Source organism: Cibotium barometz, chromosome 5 (genome assembly GCF_041138505.1).
Source record: "Cibotium barometz isolate CiBa-2024 chromosome 5, ASM4113850v1, whole genome shotgun sequence".
Classification (NCBI taxonomy): Eukaryota; Viridiplantae; Streptophyta; class Polypodiopsida; order Cyatheales; family Cibotiaceae; genus Cibotium; species Cibotium barometz.
In genome coordinates, this window is record NC_141050.1 from 58,224,992 (window position 1) to 58,250,559 (window position 25,568).

Genomic DNA, 25,568 nt, shown 5'->3' on the forward strand with positions numbered 1-25,568 from the left:
ATCTCCATGCATAATAAGATTCTTTTAATTAATCTAGGATGATAGTTCCTAGAATATGGTAGGAAATCCTCTTTTCATGCTTTGAATGAAATTATTTTATGTGTATATTTTTATAAAATTTTGCCATAGCTTCACTACTATAACTAATAAATCTCAATTATTTTAAAAGATAGGTTATCTTTAAGAGAATGATTAGAATGATCTCTAATTGGATCATTAATCCTTAATAGATTAAGTCAAAAATAATCATAAACTAAAAGCATAGATAAAAAAAACTATTAATTTATTCTCAAGCATAGATTAATCTTGGATTAAGAAAAAGCTTAATGAAAAGCTTCATTTGGATTGAGAATGGTCATGAGTATGACCATTTCTTAAGTGAGAGAGAGAAAAAAAACCATTAGAATTAAACATAAATGGAGATTTATGTAATTCTTTACTATCATTAATTAATTAACTTCAAAAGCATTTAAAAAACCATACCAATTAAGCTTCTCAAGCTTGAGAGGGGTTGAGAAGAGAGAATCATTGAGAAATTATAGAAAAGATCAAAATTCACTATACTTACCTTATAATTTGCTTGATTCTTTGTTCACGGTAGAGGTCCCCAACCAATCAATTGGTTTAGTATGTTGATGGAGCCACCAATGGAGATTTAAGAAAGAGAGAAGTGTCAAAAACTAGTAAACTATTAAAGAATTCATAGTTCTTGGCTTAGGTGGAGTAGAGTAACAATGCATGAGACACTATATTTTTTTCAACGAGGGGAAACTTCTATTTATAGGAAAAATTGAGCTCCTAACCAAACAAACTGATTCTAGAATTTTTCAAGTCAGTTTGGTTGAATTTGGACTAGATTTGGACCTAATTTGATTACTTTTTTATTCGGTTTGGTTCTATTTTGATTTGGTTTGGTTCAAGAGAGATGAGAGATAAAAATATCACATTATTTTTGAGTTTAAAACTCATTGAAGCATGTGAAATATGCACCTCCTTTAAAAAACTCCCTTTTCTTACATATGTGTCAAAATGAAATGATTATACTCAAAATATCTCATATTTTTAATATTGCTCATAGTTTTTTACTAATAAACCTTGAACATTTTCAACTCTTCATCTTATGTGAGCATTTACTCATTTTTAGATACTCAATTTATCTCATTTTTTTTATATTACTCATAGTTTTTTACTAATAAACCTTGTACATTTTCAACTCTTCATCTTATGTGAGCATTTACTCATTTTTGGATACTCAATTTATCTCATTTTTTTGATATTACTCATAGTTTTTTACTAGTAAACTTTGTACATTTTCAACTCTTCATCTTATGTGAGCATTTACTCATTTTTGGGTATCTTCTTTTACAAATAGGATTTATCTCCTCCCTACACATGGATTGATGCTATTGGTCCATAGGAACCTTAATTGGACCATAATCCAAAAATTTCTAAAAATCTAGATCCTTAGACTAAGGTTCTTTATACCTATTTCCAATTAATTCCAATTGCACATTGAAAAATTCTTTCTGAATTTTTGTTTCAGGGAAATTCGTTTTAATAAGATGAGATATTTTTCTATCCAAAAATATTCAAAGTCTGAATATTCTCTCTCTAGAATATTTTCTCTCTCTAGATTAAAACAGTTAGAAACAAGGTCTTTATATTTCTGAAGAGGGATTGATTACAGGGAAAGATACTAGACATCAAAAGGGGGTTGGGGAAGGAATCTTACATGCGAGTTGCATTAAAGCCATAGTCACCAGAAACGTTTCTGAGTTTTGAAACGTTTGGAGTTTTGAAGGTTTTTTTTCGAAAGGTTTCGTCCATCACCTACAAAACCGCAAGTTTTAGAAAAATATATATATGAAATTGTAATTTATATATACATAGTAGAGAGAAGAGAGAGGAAAGAGAAGATTAAGGTAAGGAGGGCAATGAGGGGGAGGGGGCAGCAGTGGAAAGTGGTCATTGTTTAGAGGGCACAAGGGACAACAGTCGGCAGCAAGGGGCACATGGCGCAGATGTGGGGCGTTGGGGTCTCCAGCGTGGGCAGATGTGGGACCTGGGTGGAGCAGCGTGGAGACTTATAGCAGACTTGCAGGAAGGTGAGGCAGTGACAGAAGTGCGCAACAACAAGCGAATTGGGGGCAATCGACAGTCGCACGCGTTTTTTGAGAGAGAAAAAACGGAAAAAAATGACTTTTAAAAAGTAAACAAAATGTTTTGTCAAAGGTTTTGTAGAAACGGTTTGTCACAAAACTTTTCGCAAGTTTTGCCAAACCAAAACGGGTTTTTTGGTGACTATGATTAAAGCCAATGAAGGATATGTTTTGCACAAGCAAAGGAATGAGGGTTCTGACTCAAGTTTGCCTCAAACCACTTTGAAAGAAGAAGATGCAAGTGCAGAAGTGATTCCTGTTCACCATCCAAACGTTCGTACTTCTTTGGGCATAAGATGGCTAGATAATGGAGTGGGGTTGGTGCTTGATGATGATGATGAGCTTGAATTGGGTATGCTCCATACCTATGATGACAAACTGAAGTATGTATCCTTTGATGGAGGACCAGATTTCGAGATTGCTGTTGCTCGAGCATCATCGACTTCTCTTCTTGATTCTAGGGATTCCTATGATGCACTCTTATTATCTACAAGATGAAGTATACTTGACTGTTATCAATGAAGGCTGCTGAACATGAATGTCTTAGCAAGCTAGGAGGTAGGCAAAACATGTTAGGAGAAATTCGCAAGCCCCAAACTCATGTACAGGAGTGGTCGAGGCATGTGCATTTGGCCTTGGTACACTAAGGTGTTCTTACTTTGTGTTTGTGTTGTAGTGGGAGGATTCTCTGCCTGCTAGGGGTGCACTAATGATCAACTAGTATGCTTGCATTGTGGATTTGAATGATGCATCGACTCCACTTTGTATATATAGCATGTAGCTTGTTGCAAAATGCGTGTTTGTGATAAGGCTCAAGAAATGATGTTGGCTAGCTCAAAGGTTCATATGATGACTCGGACTCTTGCTCTTGGAAATCTAGGACAGGCACATGATGGCTTTTGTCTCATCTGGGACATGAGATAGCAAGGAAGGGAGGTGGCCACGTATAGGTGGAGCTATGGAAAACTTGGCAGCTACAACAAGGATGCCAACATGGGGTTGTATGTTGTCACATGCACACCCGGTTGGTGTACATGTGGCATGGCATTCATGAGCATTTAGCATAGCATTCTTAGCGTTAAGCAAGCATGGCATTCAAGCATTGGACCAGGAATATTCAGCAGCCGATAGGAGTATTCAGCGCACCACAACCAGCTGACTGGCATATTATGCAGTCGTGGGATTTATCTAGCAGCCGACTGCTCAGTAAAGTAGTCGTGGAGATAATCTGCAGGCCGACAGCAGTAGGCACAGCCCAACCAGCAATAAATTCACATATAAAAGGCATTGCACATAATTCATCCAGCATCTCTTCATCGTTTTGGTGGTCTTCTGCCCAAGACCCTAGGAAGGTGTGGAGTTCAGCATTCAGCATCATCATCATCATAGATCTTTTGAGATCTCAGTTGTAACCATTGCATTTGATATAGTTGCATTGCATTGCATTGAAACCATTCTATATCTCTTAAGTGTTTCTAAGTGCAGTTTAGTTAAGGCTAAGGTTGTTTTACTACGATCAATCCCTCGCATGTCACATGTGTGGGCAAGTCGGCGGCTTCAAACTGCAAGAACATGGTTGTGTGGTGTGGCCAGCATGGTCAAGTGAGGAAAGGTGAGGCATCATGATGGCGTTGGGATGGCAAGGGCAGGCTGATGGGCATGAGAAGACTGACTGATGTATGGCTGGGTGTGGGCGTGGTAGCCACTTGGCACACCTTACCTTAGCCACCCCCCTCCTCACGTTCATGGCAAGCTTACACTATAAAATGAATGGAGTGGTGAACTAGAAAAAAGAAGTTGAGGCCAAAACACTACTGGAATTGGGGGTGAGAAGAAGGGAGAGAAGTACATGATGTCATCATGTGAAGAAGGAAGAGAAGGGTGTGGTGGAGATGCTGCTGAACTAAGGAGTGAAGTTGATCGTGAAGGTGTTGGTAGTGAAGACCATTGCCTTTGAAGACCTCAAGACAATTGAAAACCAAAAGCTACTGTTTGTCCGAGACCATGGTGCTACTGCATGGCTATCATTTGTTTAAAAAAAACCGAAGTGGATGTTATACTCCTAGTATATGTTCAGTTCCCTATGCTACCTCTTATATATCATTATAATTATGTGTATCTTGGGTGTTGAACGATTGAGTGTAATAGTGTTTTTTGTGGCTGGGTTTTGTTTTGAAAAACAAAGGCAAGGTCTTTATAGCAACTCAACCAAGTTCTTGGTTATGTGTATCTTGGGTGTTGAACGATTGAGTGCAAGGCCTTTATAGCAACTCAACCAAGACACCGTGAATCATTACATCAATCCAAAACCTAGCCACAAAAAACACTATTACACTCAATCGTTCAACACCCAAGATACACCAAATTATAATGATATATGAGAGGCAGCATAAGGAACTGGACATATACACGGAGTATACCATCCACTTTAGTTTTTTTTTTAATACAACTGATAGCCATGCAGTAGCACCATGGTCTTGTACAAGTAATAGCTTTTGCTTTTCAATGGTCTTGAGGTCTTCATGGGCACTGGTCTTTGATACCAACACCTTCAGGATTAGCTTCACTCCTAAGTTCAGCAGCATCTGCACCGCACCCTTGTCTTCCTTCTTCACACGATGACAACATGTACTCCTCTCCCTTCTTCTCACCCCCAATTCCAATAGTATTTTGGCCTCCACTTCTTTTTTCTAGCTCACCACCCCATGTGTAAGCTTGCCATGAACATGAGGAGAGGGTGGCTAAGACAAGGTGTGCCAAGTGGCTACCATGCCCACACCCAACCATACAACAGTCAGTCGACTTATGCCCATCAGCTTGCCCTTGCCATCCCTGCACCATCATGATGCCTCACCTTTCCTCACTTGGCCGTGCTGGCCACACCACATCACCATGTTCTTGTAGTTTGAAGCCGCCGACTTACCCACACAACCCCATGTTGGCATTCTTGTTGCAGCCACTAGGTTTGCCATAACTCCACCTATATATGGCCACCTCCCTTCCTTGCTATCTCATGTCTGAGATGAGACAAAAGCCATCCTGTGCGCTTGTCCAAGATTTCCTAGAGCAAGAGTGCAAGTCATCATGTGAGTGCCTTTGAGCTAGCCATCATCATTTTTTGAGCCTTGTCACAAACACACATTGTGCAACAAGCAACATGCTATATATAAAAAGAAGAGTTGATGCATCATTCAAATCCACAATGCAAGCATAGTATTTGATCATTAGCGCACCCCTGTTGTCTAGCAGGCAAAGGATCCTACTACGAGTCCAACACAAACATAAAGGAAGTACACCTGAGTGTACCAAGGCCAGATGCACGTGCCTGGACCACTCCTTCACGTGATTTTGAGGTTTGCCAATTTCTCCTAACATGTTTTGCCCAACCCCTAGCCTACCGAGACATTCATGTCCAGCAGCCTTCATTGATGAAAGTCAAGTATACTTCATCCTGTAGACAATAAGAGTGCATCATAGGAATCCCTGGAATCATCCATCATCTTGCCATCTTATGCCCAAAGAAGTAGGGATGTTTGGATGGTGAAAAGAAATCACTTTTGTACTTGCATCTTCTTTTTCAAAGTGTCTTGAGATAAACTTGAGTCAGAACGCTCATTCCTTTGCTCATGCAAAACATGTCCTTCATTGCCTTTGATGCAAACCGCATGATCTTCAGTTGAGACACACGGCAATACAACACTTTGGTCTTCAAAAGGAACATCCCCAACCTTGTCTGGTAAATTCTCTTCATACACAAGCTGCATGACTCATCCCACTTATTGCCAACACACCCATCCTATGCTTGGTATTCCAAAGCTGCTTCTTCTTCCTCCTTGACATACAAGAGTGCTTGAGATGCTTTTTCACAAACATGCTCTAAATAAGCATCTGAGTGAATCCATCCTCCTAGATTAAACACTTTGGATCCTTGTAAAGCTTGAAGCTTCCTTCCCTTTCCTTGATCAAAAGGTCAAATATGCAACTTTTCCAATTCACGAACATCCGGTTCCCACACCGTAGCACCTTTACTTGCACTTGGAGCTCCACCAAAGATCCCATGCACCTTTGTACCTATAGGTATCTGCACATACCACCATTGCCAAGCAAACTTGTCATCATCTATCCCTCCCTCTGCAAAAGAGCTCCACTTCCAACCCCATCAAATTCAACTTGTCATCTTGATGCTTAAGGTCCATAGGCTCATCTTCTTGAAGGGTATCTAGAACATAATGTTGCGTCTTGGGGAAGGGATCCACTACATCGAGAACCTAGTGAGTTTCCTCATGACCCAAGGCATCTTCAATGTCTATGCGAGCATTAGGGTTTGTAGGGAAACCATTGGTTAGGGTTTGTGGGGTAACCATTGGGTTCTTTATCCACATCACTTGCCAATAATGGAAAAACATCGTTATCAAACTCCCCTCCTTCCATTAGTCCTCAAAGAATCCCATCCCCCTCTTGGCCTTCGAAGGTCTTTATGGAAATCCCATCAGGATAACCCAACAACTCCTCCTCAGCGTCATGTACTATCTCCATAAACTCATCCCATGAGTTGCGTGGGACCTCAACTTGGATTGTAACTTCAGAGGACTCCCCCTCCTCTTCCTTGATTGAGGAGATTATTTGCTTCTCCTCCTTAGAGTGACACACATTGGAGTTCTCTTCATCGTCTTGTTGGAAGGAAATATCCTTGCAGATGGCTAGAGATTCTGATATTTCCTCAAGGTCTTTCTCATGATCTTCTTGGACAGGCTCTTCCGAGCATACATCCTTCAGGAGAACAAGGTCTTCATCCCTAGTACATATGTGGTTGTTTACATTGGTAGGCGCAAGAGGATTCAAGGGAGTACATCCAAGAACATCATCAAGCATACAAACATTTTGTGCACTTACATCAACAGGTGAGACATTCACTGGACCACCTTCAGCACGAACATTAGAAGCAAGTGGTTTGGACTCCATCAAGGGCTGATCTTGCCCCCCTTTTTGACTCCAAGCTCAGCATGATTAACATTGGCCTTACAGGGCAAAGCATACACATATGAAGATGGCATGTGCCTACCTGTGACAGCACTCTGTATCTCCCTCGAGTGTTAGCTGTCTCGAGGACTCCAGGGCTAGCCGGGGGTATCTATCTAGTGGAAGCTCCCATAGCATATGCCAGTATGTCACTGTCTGGAATAGAGCCTCTGTCACTATCTCTATGCCCACACAATCTCATGTGGCACTGATGGCTTACTCCTAATCATGCGCGAGATCATCGCCACCAGGGGCCTCTCCATCGGCTTCCACCCATCATATACCTCCTATGTATATGTCTTGGCTAGCTCTCTCCTCTGTCTCCTCCTATGGTATAAGCTAGGACCCGAGATGGGGGCACCATACAGTAGTGCAGGTGTAATTAGAGTATCAAATAGCCAAAGCTTCGTCCTCGGCTCCTGAAACTGTATCTGTGAGCATTGCCTCTCTAGCGAGCCAAGGGTTGCATATCCCCTCATCAATCTAGCTTCGGCCGCCTTCCGCATCGAGAACTGAGGTCCAACAAAAGTGATCCCAAAGCATATGAGGTAACATACTCCAGAGGCTCTCCACTGTATGTAAACTGTACTGCAGATCTACTTATACATTGTGGGGAGGTGTTAAAGATCATGACCTTGGTCTTTCCAAGGTTCACAGTGAGGTCCCGGTCCTCGCAAAAGGTCCGTAATGCATCCAAATGGCTCTGCAGCCCCTCTGGTGAATCAGAAATAAGAACAATATCATCTGCATACAAGAGGATCGGTATCAAGACTCCTGCTAAATGCGCTCTTGGTCCTCCCTGTTTGTCTATGTCTGCAGCCCCTCTGGTGAATCAGAAATAAGAACAATATCATCTGCATACAAGAGGATCGGTATCAAGACTCTTGCTGAATGTGCTCTTGGTCCTCCCTGTTTGTCTATGTAATCCGAGATCTGGTCAAAGACCAAATAGAGTAGGAGACAAGGGGCAGCCCTACTTCACCCCGATAGTGCTATGTATGATCTCTAAGTCACCTCCTGGAGCCCGTACTCTGCCTGTGATTGACTCATAGAGTGTAATGATCCCCCAAAGCATCTCTGTTGGCACTCCCATATCCTACAGTCTCCTCATCAATTTGGCCCGTGGGACGGTATCAAAAGCCTTCCAGAAGTCCACAAAGCAGCAATATATACAATGCCCGTGAGCTCTCCCCTCCTCAATGATCCCCTATAGTGTAAAGATATGATCTAGTGTGGATTGTCCTCTCCGGAAGCCTGCCTGCCCCGGTGCTCTGAGTCTCTGCTCCTCGGACCATCTACTAAGCTCATGCTCCAAAATTGAACCATAAATCTTGGCCAAGGTGTGACCAATCATGATAGTCCTGTAGTTGCTGGGGTCCATGGGGTCACCTACTTTCAAGATAGGTACAATAGTATTCGATGAATAGCTGGCAGGGAAGCCCTCACATAGAGCCCTGTTAAACATGTGAACTAGTAAAGGAGCTAGCGTGTCCCTAGCATGAGAGAGAGAGAGAGAGAGAGTTATATTAACGTCTACGGAAGACCCCAAGGGCCTATGAGACCAAAAGTAATACAATGGTACCATGGATATATTGAGCCATGGAAAACTGAAAGAAAAAGTAAAATGAAACATGTGATCAACATATGATTCTGTGTAGAGTGAGAGATGCTGTGATCAACAGATGATCCTGTGTAGAGTGATCACCTAATGACAATACCCGCCTCAGCCAGAACCGATTTGATGGTGGAGTGAATGTCAGGCCTCTATGATGGGAGCGTGTCATGTCGGCGGAGAACCTCACGAATCTGTCTTTGTGTGGTGGAGGGACTTGATGCTCTGGGTTAGGGATGTTTGCCTCACAGAATGGATCGAGCTCTCTTGCTAAGAACTCCTTTGGGGCATGGAGCTAGAGTGTGGGTACGGTTGGTGGGCTCTGATGTTATAGAGGAACTGTCGTGGGCAGTGGATTCCTGATGTGGATGTGTGTACCACAAAGAAATCTGTGATGGCTCTCTGTGAGGTCGCAGGTGTCCTGTTGGAGTTGGGGCTGTCTCTCAGCATGCTGCCTCAACACATCCCTGTGTCATATGTGAGAGAGATATTAAGCATCTACTAAAGACCCAATGGGCCTATGGGGCCGGAGTGATACACAATAATGTCCATGGCATATCTCATCATGGAATGGAAAATAAAATAGAAACAAAACATAAACATAGCTACTCACTGAGGTGATCAAAATTATCGATGGAAACTCATCATGGAATGCTAGGAACATAGAAACATAAGAGCAGCACCAGCTCCCAGTGGATGGTATACCACTCTCCAAAATATCAAGCATGGGGCTAATGAGTATGGTCGAGAGGTCTCCCTCAGCTATGTCACGTGGAAAGGTAGCTCAATGGCGGTGGAGCATGTCCTGGATCTGGAGCTGATGAGGGGATCATGGTCGACGTCCGGGGGGCCGGGGGTGTCGGGCACATTGGAATGCGGAGGCCCGGTCTGAGGTAACTCCTCTCGGGCGAGGTGGGTCTGGAGCAGCTTGAGGTGGGTCCACAAGATCGACTGTATCAGTGTCCTTCACCTCTTGGGTCCGAAAGAAACTGGTGATGGTTGGCTGGTGAGGGAGGGGACGGGGTGGCTGGGGCCGAAGCTCACAGGATTGGGGGCAAATCAAAGAAAAATGCAAAATAAATTGCTGCAGCTACATTCAAAATCAAAAGAAAGGGGGGATATCGAAGAACTAGAGACTGTTGGTTGGCAGCGAAGATTGAGAAAGACCAGTGAAGAGAGAGAATAACCTGACTGTGATGTGGCTGCAGGAAAAATAAGGCAAAATTGATTTCTGCCCCAAATTGGGAAAATCCGAGAATTGACAGAGAGAAATGGCGAAGGGCTGAGGTGGAGCAGCTGGGTGGGCTCTTTTATGCCCAGGTGGGGGCGTGTGGGATTGTGTGAAGAGGGGCGGGGGTGAGTGTTGGTGCGCAGCAGGCAGGGGCGTGACCAATGAAGGGTTACCTATGTGCAAGCGGGGACTAGCTTATGCCATGGCTCACAGAAGAGAAAGAGCAGGGATGGGTGTTGGTGCACAGCAGGTAGAGAGAGAGCGCCAGGTAGAGAGGATACTACCATACTTTGTATTTGTATGATTAAGGCTGTGCACATGTTTGATTCAAATGTATCCTAGTGTTGAATTGTCTTGCATGTTTTCTTAGTTCATTTAGCTCTTCACTTCTCAAGTGAAACTGACACACCACCATCCAACTGTTTCCAGGTAAAAGCCCGACCCTTGAAATGTTTCTGGAATCATGTAACTTACTGAAAGGTGGATTTATTGAAGTTAAGGGTGTTGGAAGGTCATCTAAAGATTCTTTACCCATATCTGATTCCAAAGATCACACCGTATCCCATGGCCACATAGAGGATTCATCCATACCCACGTTTATCACAGACAAGAGCTCCAGAAGTGAGTGATATGTCTTGCTGTTCTGTAGGGTTCACCAAAAAGTGTGCTTTGGAAAATGGGTTCTGTTTCTTTCAAAAGACGACATTTTTTTAAAAAGTCTTTTAACAAGGGGAGTTCTAAATTGTTACTAGGAGAAGACAGGATAAGCATGGCAAAAGGAGGCTTCCAGTCAACCTTAAGCCCCGAGTCCTTGAACACAGGAAGCAAAAAGGGCATTGCAAGACAAGACATCGGGTCTATGTTGGGAATCTTGGAGCTTGCGAACTCTTTGAGAGAAAGCCAAGTAATCCTCATGAATTTAACTGAAGATGAAGAAAAGAGATTGCTACAGGGGATGCCCATCTCTGAACAGAGACTGCGAAAGGAAGAGGACACACATGCAGAGTTTACATTGGACGCCACTTGTCCAGATGGATCTATTGCGTTGTGGGAGAATTTATGTCAGCAAAGTTTCTCTTTCATGCCCAGCTTGGAAAAAACGTTCTCACAAACAGTTTTTTTTGGGAAAAGGTTTTCGTACATGGACCTGCAAAAAGCAACTCAGAATTTTTCAGCGGGTAATTCTTTCCTGAATGGACTTTTCTATTAATTTTCTTGCATTCAGGTGTCATAAACAAGCTATTCTCAAGCAGTAATTCTTCATGCCTAATTTTGGTGGATGTTAATTCGCTATTTGTTTTTAGTGCACTATTTTGGTTGAAATTAATATTCATGTTTCTATATCTCTTTTGGTCCTCATTTCTCCACCTCTCCTTATTAGTCTCTACATGCAATACACTTGACACGATAGATAACTGCTCCCTTTACATCCTCGATCTGAGAGCTTGTGTCTTGAAAGTTGGCATATGGATGATCTAATGCTTGTGAGGAACTGGTCTTTTTTAAAATATCTTGGAACTGTCTTGTGAGTTGAGCTGTCATGTTCCTGTGTACTGGAATGATCTCTTTAATTGTATGATCTGCACATACCAATAGTCACTGGAATGGTAGTAGCTCTTTCAAAGGAAAGACGTCATTGACAGTGTGATCTGCACATACTAATAGTCGCTGTGAGTATGAGTTGCCAAATGCATAAAAGATGAAAGTTGGCTGAAATCTTTTCCATCTGACTTACTTTAAGGTTGAAAACTTCTATGGATCCCTAAGTAGGTACTCAACTTTTATCACTGTTAACTTCTACTGTTCCCTAACAGGTATGCGAGTGGGTAGTGGAGGCTGCAGCAATGTCTACAAGGGTATCCTACCAGAAGGAGTGGTTGCAATTAAAATTTTGACATCCATTACTGGAGGCGAGAAGGAGTTTTTTATGGAGATTGGAGCAATAGCTGGAATAAGGCACAAAAATCTAGTGCAATACATTGGATTTTGTGCAGAAGGTCTAAATCGCCTCTTGGTATACAGCTTCTTATCAAATGGAAGTCTTCAACAGAATCTATATGGTGATCAAACTTTTCCTTTTACCGTAGTGTGATTTCTAGTTGAATGCATGAGTCCAAAGTAGTTTTTAATATTGAGAACTAATTTGAAGCAAAAACCCACGATTTCTTTATTTTTTTGTGCAACTCAAGGATAAACTAAAAAATTAAACCTTTTGGTTTAGGTAATCGCAAATTAACCATGACTTGGAAACAAAGGCAAAAGGCAGCCCTTGGTGCAGCCAGAGGATTACATTTTTTACATTTTAATTTGCCACAACAAATCATTCACCGTGATGTGAAAAGCTCTAATATGCTTCTTACCGAAGACTTTGATGCCCAGGCAATCTTTTACCAACTTCATGAGCCTTTTGGTCGATACGAGCTTTCTTCTTGGCCTTGATGTGTGATGTAATCATTTTATAGGCTTTTTTTCAAAAAAACTAGTATACCTCTTTGACGTTTAGACCCTTAAAAAGGTTTTTTTTTTTGGAATAATCTGAATGATGCTTTCAAAAGTTAGAAACTATGCGACCAACTGGTTTGTGTACATTGACATAATGAAAAACTACTCCCAGAAAGTCTGCGTAAAGCTTTTCCTTTCCCTCCTGTCTCAAACCCGTGTCACGCTGGAATTTTTTTTGAAGGTTGGTATATCCATTTATAACTGGCAAAGTTTGGCTCAACATTGCAGGTATCAGATTTTGGTCTTGCTAAGTTGAGCCTTGATGGTGCTGCAGAAATCCCTTGCAGTGGAGTTGTGGGGACGTTTGGGTAAGTCATCTTTCTTGGATCACTTTTTTTTGGGAGAAAAAGGTTCTTCCAGTAGTTAAAGAGAAGTTAGATCGGATGGACCTATTCCAAACCCTCTGCTAAGGAAAAGATTTAGCTGGAGCAGCTTCATCTATGGCTGGACCCTATGGGAGGGAGACCACATTATAGCAGCGAGTGGGGAGGGGTGGGGGTGTGTTTGGGGGGGGGAGGAGCCACACTAGAGGCCAATAAAACCATCTAGGCTCAGCTGGGAAAGAGAGCCTGCACTCCAGATGTGCACAAAAGCTGCCCTGTGCTTGTGTACAATACAAGGGTTGCCCAGAAAGTGCTCACATCAGTTCCTGAGCGTGTGAATAAGATATGTTCATATGACATTGATGGTCTCTAGGGTAGTTGCTTTGATCCTTTCTAGCTACCATGATTTCCAACATGGTATCAGAGCTAGGCTTGGCTAGGGCAGGGTTTTTCCCCTTCTTCTTTCTCCTTTCTCCTTTCTCCTTTCTCCTTTCTCCTCCTCTCATCTTTTTTTCCCCCAGTAGAGATCCTGCTAGTGAGTCGACAATGCTGTGCTTCTCCAAGCTCAACCCACTGGGAGCAGGGAGAGGCCAAAGTTTGCCCGTAGGCAAAGAATGAAGGACCGTGTGTGCATCAGCTGAGGTGAGTGAAGTCAAACTCGAGACCTCCCGTTCAAGAGTTCGTGTACTTACCAACTCACCTACGAAGCGGCAGGCCTTCCTCTTACATCTTCTTCCTTGTCCCTTATAGAACATAAGAGAGAGAAAGCAAGAAAGAAAGTTATATTAACGTCTACAAAAGACCTCAAGGGTCTATGAGACCAAATGTAGTACAAAGTATCCATGATGATAATGAACCATGGAAAAGGAAAACCTGGGTGTAAAATTAGCTTAGGATAGCTATGTGGTGCTAATGATGCCGACGTGTGGTCACACAGTGATACCACCCTCCTCTAGAATCTCCTGTAGAGGCGTAACAATGTCAACTGCTTGGGGTGAACCTCTCTATCTTCTCTGAGGAGGTCGCGGATCTGCAGCTGGCGGGTAGAAGGTTACCTCTTCGGGGGTCGGGGCCATCTGGCTCTTAGTATATGTTGAGCTTGCTCTCTGGTTATCCCTTGAGTTCTAGAGGTTGAGAGGCCTCAGGCCAAAGTGTGTTGGGCCTGGTCCGTAGTCCTCACTTGAAAGATGGAAGAAGAAATTGGCGATGGAAGCCTGGGAGGCATCCTTGTTACCTTGGTCCTGGGGAATGCTGTCTCAGTATGCCCTCACGATGTCTCTAGAGCTCTAGTAATTACATGCCCAAACATCTCTGGTCCTTGTACTTCAAAACCATCTCAAAACAAGCAATGAAATCTCCCCTGGATCTCATAATAGGCTGGGCTCATTCAAATCCTGCAGGTCTGTGCCTCTTGTGGAATGCCCTCTGCGCTGCCAGCCTCAATCCATAGGTGGTGTGATGAAACTCTTAACTGATCAATAGCAATCCGTATGGAATGAGACACATGTCCCTGCAAGTATGTGCCCCCCTCAATGAAACCATCTGAAAGATGCAAGAAATGGTCTCTTTTTAAAACTGTAATTTCGTGGGGAGCCCCGTAGGGGGGACAGGCATCTCTGTCCTGCTAGTGTGGAGAGCTGTCAGATTCAGTCGGATGAGGGGGTTAACTGTTAATCTCCTGATGAGAGAGTAAGGAGGCGTGGTGGTACTGAAAGGGAGGGGAGTTGTCCCATATGACTGATTGTTTGCTCCGAATCAGGTGGGACAACATCATGATCTGCAGCCCCTTTATCTTCTTCCACCCCTCATCTTCCATTTCTGGTCCCCAAAAGGTGGGCCTATACAGTCTTCGGGACATATCAAGGTATCAAAAAGCCCAGGTCATATAGCAAAGGATTACTATAAAAAGCAGAATGATATGAAAAGTGGAAAGTTGTAGCAAGGGAACTATGCAACTTTAAGCAAGCAAGCCAAAGATAGAAGTGAGCAGCTTTTTGTGATGCATCATATGCTTAGTTCCACGATTACAATTACACAAAATCGTGGAGAATTATGGTATATTGATTGAGTTGCTTCTAACCACATAGCCATTCATGGAGAGTGGTTTAGAGATATATAGAAAATGGAAAAACGAGAGTACGTGGAAACTGGTAATGCTACTGTGTATCCTATTGCGCATGTTGGTAAAGGTGCCATTGTCTATGTAGGATGGCAAAATGAAGCACATGGTTCCAAACATTTCAAACGGCCTGGTTTCTGTTGGACAAATGGTTTGAGTAGAGTCTACAAGTGAGGTTTAACCCTCATGGATATTATGTAGAAGATTCAATAACCAGTGCTACATGGTTGCATAGGGGAATAGAATTGGCGGAATGTTTACATTGAATATAAATATGCTCGAAGTGAAGATTGCAAAGTTTACACTATATATAGATGTGATTGTAGATATTGACATTTGGCATAAATGCATTAGTCATGTCAATAGCTATCGAATGAAAAATATGTAGGCCCGTTTGCCGAAGTTAAAAGTGGATGAAATGCATAAAGTATGTGAAGCATGCTAATTGGGAAAACAATCTAAGCTTGTATTTCCACATGATAAGAATGTAAGTCAAAGACCATTGGATGTGGTGAAGTCAAAGACCATTGGATGTGATGCATTCTGATGTTTGGGGACAAAAAAAGATGGCATCAATCAAAGAATACCACTATTATTTATCCTTTCTTGATGATTATACGAGAAAGGTGTGGGTATACTTCGTGAAAGAGAAAAGCGAAGTGTTTATGCACTTTCAGAGCTTCAAGGCTATGGTCGAGAAAAACAAAGGCATGCACATACAATGCCTAAGATCAGATGGTGGAAGAGAATATTTCTCCAATGAATTGAGTGATTATCAAAGAGAGCATGGATAAAGAGGTAGTTTACATGTAAGTACATCCCATAATAAAATGGGGTTGCAGAAAGGAAGAACACACATAATAGAAGTTACCTATGCGTTGATGAATGAGAGAAATGCCTCACTTTTTTTGGTCTAAAGCAATAGCAACAATAGTTTATATTATGAACAGAACCCCCACTGTAACAGTTCATGACATGATGCCTGAACAAATATTTACCTGCAGAAAACTAGATTTGACACACTTCAAAGTGTTTGGGTGCATTGCATATATACATGTACCAGATGAGGTGAGAAGCAAATTGGATCCCAAGGTAAAAAAATGTATCTTTATTAGATATTCCCTTGAGCAAAAAGGTTATAGATGCTATAATCTCACTACGCATGAGATGTGAATGAGTGTAGATGTTATTTTTGATAAGATGAGTAGCCAGTATACTTGAGTGAAGGATTGCATAGAGTAGCTAATGTAAACAACAATGTGACTACAACGAATGGAGATGAATTTTGACATCATTTGGTGGTACTACAGGTGCTGAAAATTCAGCAAATTCACATGTATCACGAAATGGAAAAGAGAAGGTGGATCAACCTTGCATAGTGCTCGATGTTTTGGCATGTCATTTGTTGACGGGGACAGTGGCTCTGAACAGAGCCTTGATGAGGAGTTTGGGATTCTGGCTGGCTGTTACATCCGGTGCACAAAGAGCCAAAGTAGTGTTGAGAACACTTGGCAGTGATCCCAAGTGTACACAGGTCTATGAGGGTCAGATACCAATGGAAAGGTTGAGATATGATGGGTATACAACCTATCATTATGCGTACATGGTCAAAGCAATACAAGAGATAGAGCCCACATGTTTCGAGGAGGCACTTGGACATAAGCATTGGGAGGATGCCATGTACAAAGAAATGTCTTGTCACGTGCACGTCCGTGCCATGGCTAATCCTGTGCATGAACAATCTTAATCCCTAAGTAAGCATCGATAAGACATCATTAGCAGTACTATCAGTAGCAACATCATCATCATCAACACTAGCAACATCATCATGGGAGTGCATAAGGGCCTGTCGCGGAGGCTGACATCAATACCCTGGTAGCTGGCAGTAGGCAGCCAAGTACTATGGAGTGGGCAGCAAATGTGGCAGGACTAGCAAACAAAAGCGCAGCATTTGTTCAGTATTTTCACACATGTCCATAGCAGGCCGCAAACATATATATAAGGCATTCAATTATCATTCATTTCAGGAAGTCAATTTACATAAAGCCCTGTATGGCTTGAAGCAGGTACCTAGAGTATGGCCAGATAAGATAGGAGAGTATCTTGTCAATATTGGATTTCTTATATTTGCAACAAATTTATGTGAAAAAGACTAAGAGAGGTATTGTTGTAGTAGTCATCTATATTGATGACTTGATTATCAGAGGGGATAGTGATGTTGACATTCATGAGGTGAAGATGCTTCTTAAGAGGAAGTTTGAAATGAAAGATTTGAGTGAGTTATGATACTTCGTGTGTATAGAGGTGATTAGATCACATGATAGGATTTGACTTCTGCAAAGGCAATATGCTTTGGACATGCTATCCAAGTATGGAATGACAGGTTGTAAGCGAATCTTAGTGCGATTAGAGGAGAACACAAAACTGGTTTTGCAGATACATGTAATCTTACCCTGCTATGTACAGACACATTGTAGGGTGTTTGAAATACAATCACCACACCAGATAAGCTATGCTGTTGGATTGGTGAACCAATTTATGCAAGTTCCAAAGAAGCCACACTTGGATGCGGCTAGGAGGATACTGAGGTACATAAAGTCCACAGTACACTATGGACTTTTCTATGAGATTAGAGTACGGGTATAGGTACATGGATATACACATGCAGATTGGACTAGTTGTGTCTCAGACATGAGATCTACTAGCGGATTTATCTACTAGTGGTGCTATTGTTAGCTGGAGCAGCAAAGAGCAACCAACAATTTCTTTGATGTGTATAGAGGTTGAGTGCAGGGGTGCTACTATGGCAGCATGTAAGGTTGCTTGGTGTTAACTCCAGTTTGGGCGTAACAAAGGCACTCCCTACTATCAACGGGAAGAGCACAAGTAAAGCACTACAAACGTTATATATGTTATGAGAAAAGCTGGAAAAATGACCAAGCTTAGTGGATTAGGATTAAGTTTGGGCATCCAAGTGTAAATAAGGACCAGTTGTATATAAGTGAATTTCTCATAATGCGAATACACAATCCCCCTTTGTCCCAATTGAGGCTAGCTTATCTACTTGTTCTCTTGTGCTCTAGTCTTGTGTGTGAGAGAAAGAGTAGAGAGTAGAGTGTATGATTCTTGGTGCATGTGCATCTTGCTTATCGTGTGAGAATGAGCAAGAGTAAAAGATGAGTCCTTGCAGGGAAGTGAAGCTAACTTCTTGGAGGTGACAACAAGCAGAAGATTCAAGAGATTGGAGCTAGCAACCACTTGTGGTGCTTGGAGGTCAAAGAGATCCTAGAATGTGAGAGTTCTTGAGAGAGTAGAAATAATCCATAACATTTATGGCGCCACTGTCGAATGCCCAGAATCTTATCCTTGAAAAAAATTCAGTGTGAAAAATCAGAGTTTTTCACGAGCGTGACTATCTCAACTTTTTCTGCGTGACTCTCTTTAGATACTCACGTCATGAATTTATTGAGAAAATCACATCAAAATACATCATTTGAGGATTTTGAGATGTCCACACAATCTAAACTGATCGTTTCAGTTCATTCCAAGTGAATTTGACATTAAAAGATAAAAAAAGTTGGACATGAAAAATCAGAGTTTTTTAAGGCCGAGAGTTTCACGCAAAAATTATTTCATCAATTTGGACCTTCAAGGTGCCTACATGTTTTTCACAATCTGCTAGATTTGATTGGTAATGATTTTGCACTTGAATCTTGACAAAATTTCGGCATGAAAAACCAGAGTTTTTCACGGCCGTGACTATCTCAAGTTATTCACGCGTAACTATCTCTTAGATATTCACGTCATGATTATCTTTTGAGGTAGCTCATTTGTGAATGGTCCAACCAACCGAAGGAACATTGTTGTTCAAGAGTGTCACCTCGAAATTAAGGGATAAGTAAAAAGGTTGAACGTGAAAAACAAGAGTTATTCATGCCATGAATTACTCAACCTCTGGGTAACTAGAGGTTCTATAAATTAAAATTTAGCCTTATAAAACACCTTTTCATGCACTCGAGATCCGGGAAGATCTTGGGAGATGAAGTTTCTCCAGAGGATAGTACATCCAATTACCAAGGATCTTCCTACCAAAGGAGTATTGCTTTTAGAAGACAAGTTCATATTTTTTGTTAAAACATGACTGTGTTGTAGAAAATGTAGTTCAGGAAGAAGCAAGAGTTACCTTTTTCCCGTCCCCCAGACCCCTCCAGAAAAGAAAAACCAACCCCCCAACACACACACACACACATGCAATCATCCTCCCAAGGAGCCCCCCTCTCACTTCACAAAATCTTACCTCTATGAAGGGTTGCTATCAATTTTCTCTGATGTATCTATATTTTACCAATCAAAGGATCCTATTCTAGATACCCTGACAGTTGACATTTATGAAACACAGGTACCTGGCTCCAGAATACCTTCATTATGGCACAGTGAATGAAAAGACGGATGTGTTTTCTTTTGGAGTTGTGCTTTTGGAAATAATTTCTGGAAGAGCTGCAATCGATGGCAGTCGACCACAGCAGGAAAAAAGCCTTGTTCAGTGGGTAACGTACCATCCAGCCCAAACATCAAGAGATTACTAGCAGACTAACATACAAGTCTCTCTAATCTGTCGTCTTTTATGTTTGAACTTTTAAAACTCTTGAATTGTTCTAAAACATATCATTTTTAGCATAATCTGAGGCTTGTCTTTCCTTCATAGCCCTTTGTTACTGGCATGATGTTTTATGAATGAATCTTCTGTTAGAATATCTTCTTTGTAGTTTAGAAACAAGTTCACAAATTATTGGACTGTTGGGCACATGGATGGTCAAGATATTGCATGTGAAGACAAAAATCTGTTAAATTGCATTTTAAGTTCCTGATACACCTTCAGAATTTTTTTTTTTTCCGAGACACCTTCAGAATTTTTAGTATGATGCAGTAAGATTCTTCACTAGTCGAATTTCCATTGGAATATATGCTAATAGAAACACAGGGGCAGGTAAACTCCAAACACTGTTACCCAACTGCCTCCTGGGAAAGATCAGGTGGTGGAGAGCAATGCTTGGTGCATATAGATGCCTAGCTGCCATTTTGTTGATTCAGCATTGCATTTGGAATTGGAGAGACTCACATGATTTGGTGTGTTGTGGCTGCTCATTGCCAATTTCAGGTTAGACATGGTTTGTATTACTTGGGACTCTATTGCTTGGCTAGCCAAATATGGTCCTTACAATTTCCACATAGGGTGTGGACTCAGACCTGTTCCTCAAGGTTCATAGAGGGGTATTTTATAGATGCCCTCTCCAGAAAAATCCCAAATTTACACTTCGTACGTCCCCACGGCACGATGGACGCTTATTCGGATTTCATTGCAAGTATCACAGCTTGGCAGATTTGTAGGACTAGATGCATAGAGACTGTGGGATGGCACTCAGACCTATGTACTCAGTCGATATGCATCATTTGAGTAGATATTATACATACTCTTAGTGGGTATGTATCCAGGGTTCTTCAAAATCTACACAAGTGGGGCGCACTGCCTTGCTTAGGGAATGGGATTATGGGATCCCCCAAAAAAAGAAAGATTATTCAATCAGTACACATGAGGATGAATGGTTTGTTTCCAGGATGGGATGGCTTGACATGGAATTTTTTATGGAATTCTGGGCTGATCTGAACTTTGAAGAGACCAGTTTTTTCTCATTCGAGGCCCATCACAATGTTGATTGCGTTGTACAAGATCCTAGCTATAATAGTGGCTTTGAGGATTACACCACTGTTGGAGAAGATTGTCCCCCTTGCGAGATTTCTAGCACGAGCAGGCGCAACACGCATAGGCTGCCACAACAGGCTGGGCAGCCTCCCCTTTTCCAACTCAAACACATAAAACATGAAAATAATTTTAGGAGATTAACCCCTCCCCCTCGATGCCAGTGATGTCGCCTTTTCCGGTGTCTCTTCCAAGATAGTGTAACTTGGAGTGATGGCCAGAAGATAGTCAGTGAAGCCAAGCGCCTTTGAAGCTGAGTTTTGGTGCTACCGGAATGCCTCAAGGCAGTGCTGCTGCCTTTGGTATCCATGGGGGTGACATCGGTTAATGCAGAAGGCATCAATTTTATGTTGATTTTTGGGAAAGCCCCAAAAATTGAGGCTCTTCAATTTTGCTCAATTTTTATGCCGATGGCCAATTTTTGAAAAAGCCCCAAAATGTAACAAGTGCGAACTCTTCAATTTTGGCTCAAGAGACCAATTTGAGCAAAACCCCTAAATTTCGAGCTTTTACAGGCTTCAATTTTTGAAGCAGAGCAACGATTTTTGTAAAACCCCCAATTTTCTTCTGATGTTGTAGCTTTAATTTGATGATTTTTGCTTTGAAATTAAAACCCCCAAAATTTAAGATTGCAGGACCATGATTTTCACCTTACTTTTTCGAAAGCCCCAAATTCGCATTTGCAGGTATGGTTTTGTTGCTGTTGATGTCGTGTAGGCAGTGTATGTCCTGGCGATATTTGAAGAGTATCCCACCAAGCAACAGCTGCAGGTCGTCGAGCAAGAGCGGCAGAGAAGCTCTGGCTAGTGAGCAGCAGCGACGAGCGCGTGCAGGTCGGGATGTCGGGGCTTTAAATAGGCCTTTTAATTAAGCCTTATAGTAAGGCTTATTAAAGCCTTTGATTAAGGCTTATTAAAACCTTGAATAAAAATGACGAGCGAAAATGGCAAACAGAATTCACCGATGGGAGGTCCGAGGTGGAGATAGGTTTTGCAAGGCGGCAGGCTGTGCTGGATGTGGTTGTGCAGTAGGTGATGGTGACGAGCAACCAGCAGAAGGGGCAAGCTCCAAGCGGACTGGCGAAGGAGGAGGTGAACTGGTGATGATGGGCGTTCACAGGCGGCCAGCTCGTGGTAAGCAGGCAGCAACAAAACCCTAAACTGCTAAACTCTAAAAGCCTTACTCCGATACCAATTTTTGGTAGAAACAGTTGGTGATTGGGACACAGCTATGGAGGATCATAAAGCTCCATGGCTATGGATTGCATGGGGGGGGGGGGGGGTGGGGGAAGATAATGCTACAGAGAGAATTTCCACGACTCAAATGATGATGAGATTGATCTAAAATGAAGTACAAGCTATAGGCCTTTCCCAATACCAAACCATTTGACCTTATTTAATGCATGCTTATCCACCCTAAGTGGCGATTCACATGCAAACACACACACATACACTTAACTCTCTATAAGAGTGTACACACACACACACATGAAGCTCCAATTTCCCAACAAATTCCCCCTCGGAGCAAAGGTGGGAGTGTGATGCACGAGCAGGCGAACACGCGTAGGCAGCCACAGCAGCCCCCCCTTTCCCAATCCTGACACTCAATCATAAAGGTTGGGGGATAGGGGAGGCCTTAGCATATATATATGTATATATATATATTCATTACAGGATATTTTGTGCATATGGGATAATGCAGCCTACGGTATCGAAGGCTTTGCGGAAGTCCACAAAGCAGTAGTATATCCTTCTCTTCTGTGCCCTGCCCTCTTCAATAAGTGCCCGAAGTGTCAGTATGTAATCCAAGGTAGTAAATCCTCTCCTGAAGCCAGCCTGTCCATGTGCTCGATGACCATGCCTCACTACCCATCGGCTCAGCTGCGACTCCAATATAGAGCCATATAATTTGGCCAAGTAATGACCAATCATGATCGTCCTGTAGTTGCCTGGTACTATGGGGTCCCCACTCTTAAAGAGTGGTACAATGATATGCTCTGTCCAGCTTGCCGGGAAACCCTCACAACTGGCACGATTAAACACATGTACGATGAGCGGAGCCAAAGTGTCGCGCGCATATGAGAAGTGCTCTCCAACTAGCCCATCATGATCCTGTGCCTTTCCGTTCTGTAACCTGTCTATCGCATCTAGCACCATCCGCATAGTAAAAAAGGTGCTGCTAGCCGGTCTAGCTCCCAGTGGAGGAGGGGTGGGGGCTGTCCTGGTGCATCATATAGCTCTCTAGCATAAGTATGCCATGCCTCAGGCGCAGTAATCGGAGTACCCTCTTCCATGCCCTCTTGCTGTCCTTCCCCAGGAAGAGTTGGTAGATCTCCTCCTCTAGCTTAGCCAGGTAGGCTCCTTTCTTCCCCCGCACAAGGCGCCGAAAGATCATCCTGGCCTGTCTATGCATGTGAGTCCCAATGAGCTGTGCTCGTGTCTCACGACACTCATCATCATACCAACTGTTCTGTGGGGCAGTGCTGGGGGGGGGGGGGGGGGGGGGGGGGTTGGAAGGGATCATAGTGCAGAGAGAGAGAGAAAGAAAGAAAGAAAGAAAGAGAGATTGTATTAACGTCTATGAAAGACCCAAAGGGTGTATTAGACAAAAAAGCTGTTACATGTGATCCATGAGTAAACTAAATGTCAAGTCAACATGAAAATGAAAAAAATAAGAGTAGCTGCCGAAAGGATAGGCTGCGGAACCACCTCATGTGTCCAGACTCATAACGTGAGTGTGAGAGAAATTTATTAACATCCGTAGAAGACCAAACAAGCACACGAGACCAAAATCTGAGTACTGAATGGGAGACATGGTCCAGAGACACCAGACCTAGCTGGGATATGGATCTATGTATTGTTTTCCATTTGTTTAATTTACACCTCCAGTTCCGGTCTGAAATCTACAGCTATTGTCCGCTAACCTGCTCCGAGAGAGGCTATGCAATCATTTTGCAAAAAAGGTCAATTAAGAAGAAAAAGTTATCTTGATGAAGTTGCTTGGAATGTTTGTGTAGGCTAAATATCTTGAGAAAAGCAAAGCAACAGGAAAACTGGTCGATCGACGACTGACAAGTGTGAACATGTGCGAGTTGAAGTGCATGATGCAGGCTGCTTTTGATTGCATAAAGTTCATGCCGGAGGAACGACCAGACATGGCAATGGTAAGGTTCTCAACTTGCACAGAGCTCACTTCCAAGTTCTTAATCCATCAAAATTTTCATCTTTTAATTGGAAATGTTTGTCGGTCACACATGTGCATCTAGAATTTTATATGGGCATTATGGACTTTTAATTTAGATACACGTGCAGGTAGTGAGACTACTCAATTTTCAAGGGGTATGCAGTGACAAAGAGTAAAGTCATGGTGGCGGTTTTAATATTCCTGTCATGCTTCCATGGAGTTAATGTTGACTTGTTTGATTGTTACAATTCCGTTGTCATTCTCAAGCTTTCCTAAAGGCCGAAGATTGTACATCGATCTGTGAAAGAAAGGGGCTTTAAGCAGCTGAAGGGAAGACACAGGCTTTGTAACTTGAACAGACACATAAACGCATGCTGGGTAACATCACAGAAATGCACATGGTCTATGAATTCTGACAACTTGAGCTGAGATGGTCTTTGCTAGTAGATAGTGACTACAGTTCATGGCCTCACTCGTGGGCTTTTGCAAAAGGATGGCATGTTTGATGTGCAGCTACTGTACCTTAGACCACAGGTCTACAGCTTTTCACAGTTGGAACTTCCTGCCATACAAGAGCTTTGAACAGCTTCAAAATTGTGGGTGGCAACGTCTTAAAAAGTTTTATAATTATCAGGTTCAAGAGTGGTATGCTCAGAACTAAATTTTTCTATCAAATTAGGGGATGTATGTAAAAGGCCTTCTTGGAGTCATTTGGGGTTCGATGTCATCCCTCTCATGGAAATTTTATTGGCCCTTCCACCACTTTTTTTTTTTTTAAGAGAACAAAAAAGATGAAGTTATACAGAAGAGCCACTGGATGGGGCTTTTGGGGTTTAATATGTTATCCCTCTTAAGATCTCTCTTGATTTTATTCGTACACATTTACGATTTATCTGAAGCTCCTTTGCTCTGAAGCATGTGACAATATCAATGGCATTTTGTGTGCTTGACATGTTGGAACATGTATAAGATGGAACGACAGCAGTCCAAATCGCACATAAGAGTGAGCCATGTATATCTATTTAAAACTGTTATTTATTTTCCAAGTTTGATGGTATGCTGTTGTACTGGCCATCCAATTAAATAATTTTGTATTTATTTTCCAAGTTTGATGGTTGGAATCACATCTACGGCTCACGCCTATTAACTAGGCTCATGTATTTTTTTATATAAATAAGCTGAGAGATTTTGATTTTTATGAAATAGGCATACTTGGGTATGGATTCTAAGTTGTGCATGGGGTGCTAAGCATTGGCCAATAATTATACATTTAATGCTTTAATAATTATAAAGAAGGATTTTTATTAGAATTATTGGTACAGATTATATGAGCGGAAAATATTTATAGAACATGAGTAGTTGTGTCCTTACAAGTCTTCAGGGTAATTTTAGTTGGTTGGTATAATATAAGGTTCACCTACCTCATGGCTTATGTCTCTAAACTCATAGCTCGCATTTCATGTCTACATATACTCATGGCTTATCTATAGGCTCACATCCCATGTCTATATACTTGTGACTCATGTCTACAGGCTCATGGCTTACCACTCACGTCATTTTTTCATGCAATTGTGGGCTCACACCTCCTAAACTCGAGAGGTGGTTTGTCCTAGTTTTTGGAGTTTTTTTATGGTTTCTCAGACTTGATCAGTGGTAATTAAG

At 42.1% G+C, this 25,568-nt stretch overlaps 1 protein-coding gene across 8 annotated transcripts in view; it reads left to right on the plus strand.

Annotated features, from left to right (window-relative positions):
* LOC147638690 (putative receptor-like serine/threonine-protein kinase At4g34500) overlaps window positions 1-24,828 on the plus strand; it is a 113,213-nt gene extending 88,385 nt beyond the window's left edge. For 5 of the 8 annotated variants that reach the window (XM_086798657.1, XM_086798659.1, XM_086798654.1 and 2 more), the window contains exons 5-12: window positions 10,451-10,642; window positions 10,774-11,199; window positions 11,836-12,081; window positions 12,243-12,400; window positions 12,752-12,831; window positions 19,365-19,512; window positions 23,740-23,886; window positions 24,023-24,828. In XM_086798657.1, the coding sequence (XP_086654783.1) occupies window positions 10,451-10,642; window positions 10,774-11,199; window positions 11,836-12,081; window positions 12,243-12,400; window positions 12,752-12,831; window positions 19,365-19,512; window positions 23,740-23,886; window positions 24,023-24,082 (1,457 nt within the window). In that variant the 3' untranslated portion in view covers window positions 24,083-24,828. The remainder of the gene's footprint in view (window positions 1-10,450; window positions 10,643-10,773; window positions 11,200-11,835; window positions 12,082-12,242; window positions 12,401-12,751; window positions 12,832-19,364; window positions 19,513-23,739; window positions 23,887-24,022) is intronic. The other 3 variants (XM_086798658.1, XM_086798655.1, XR_015265960.1) reach the window with 2 other exon arrangements.
* The last annotated feature ends 740 nt before the right edge of the window (window positions 24,829-25,568 follow it).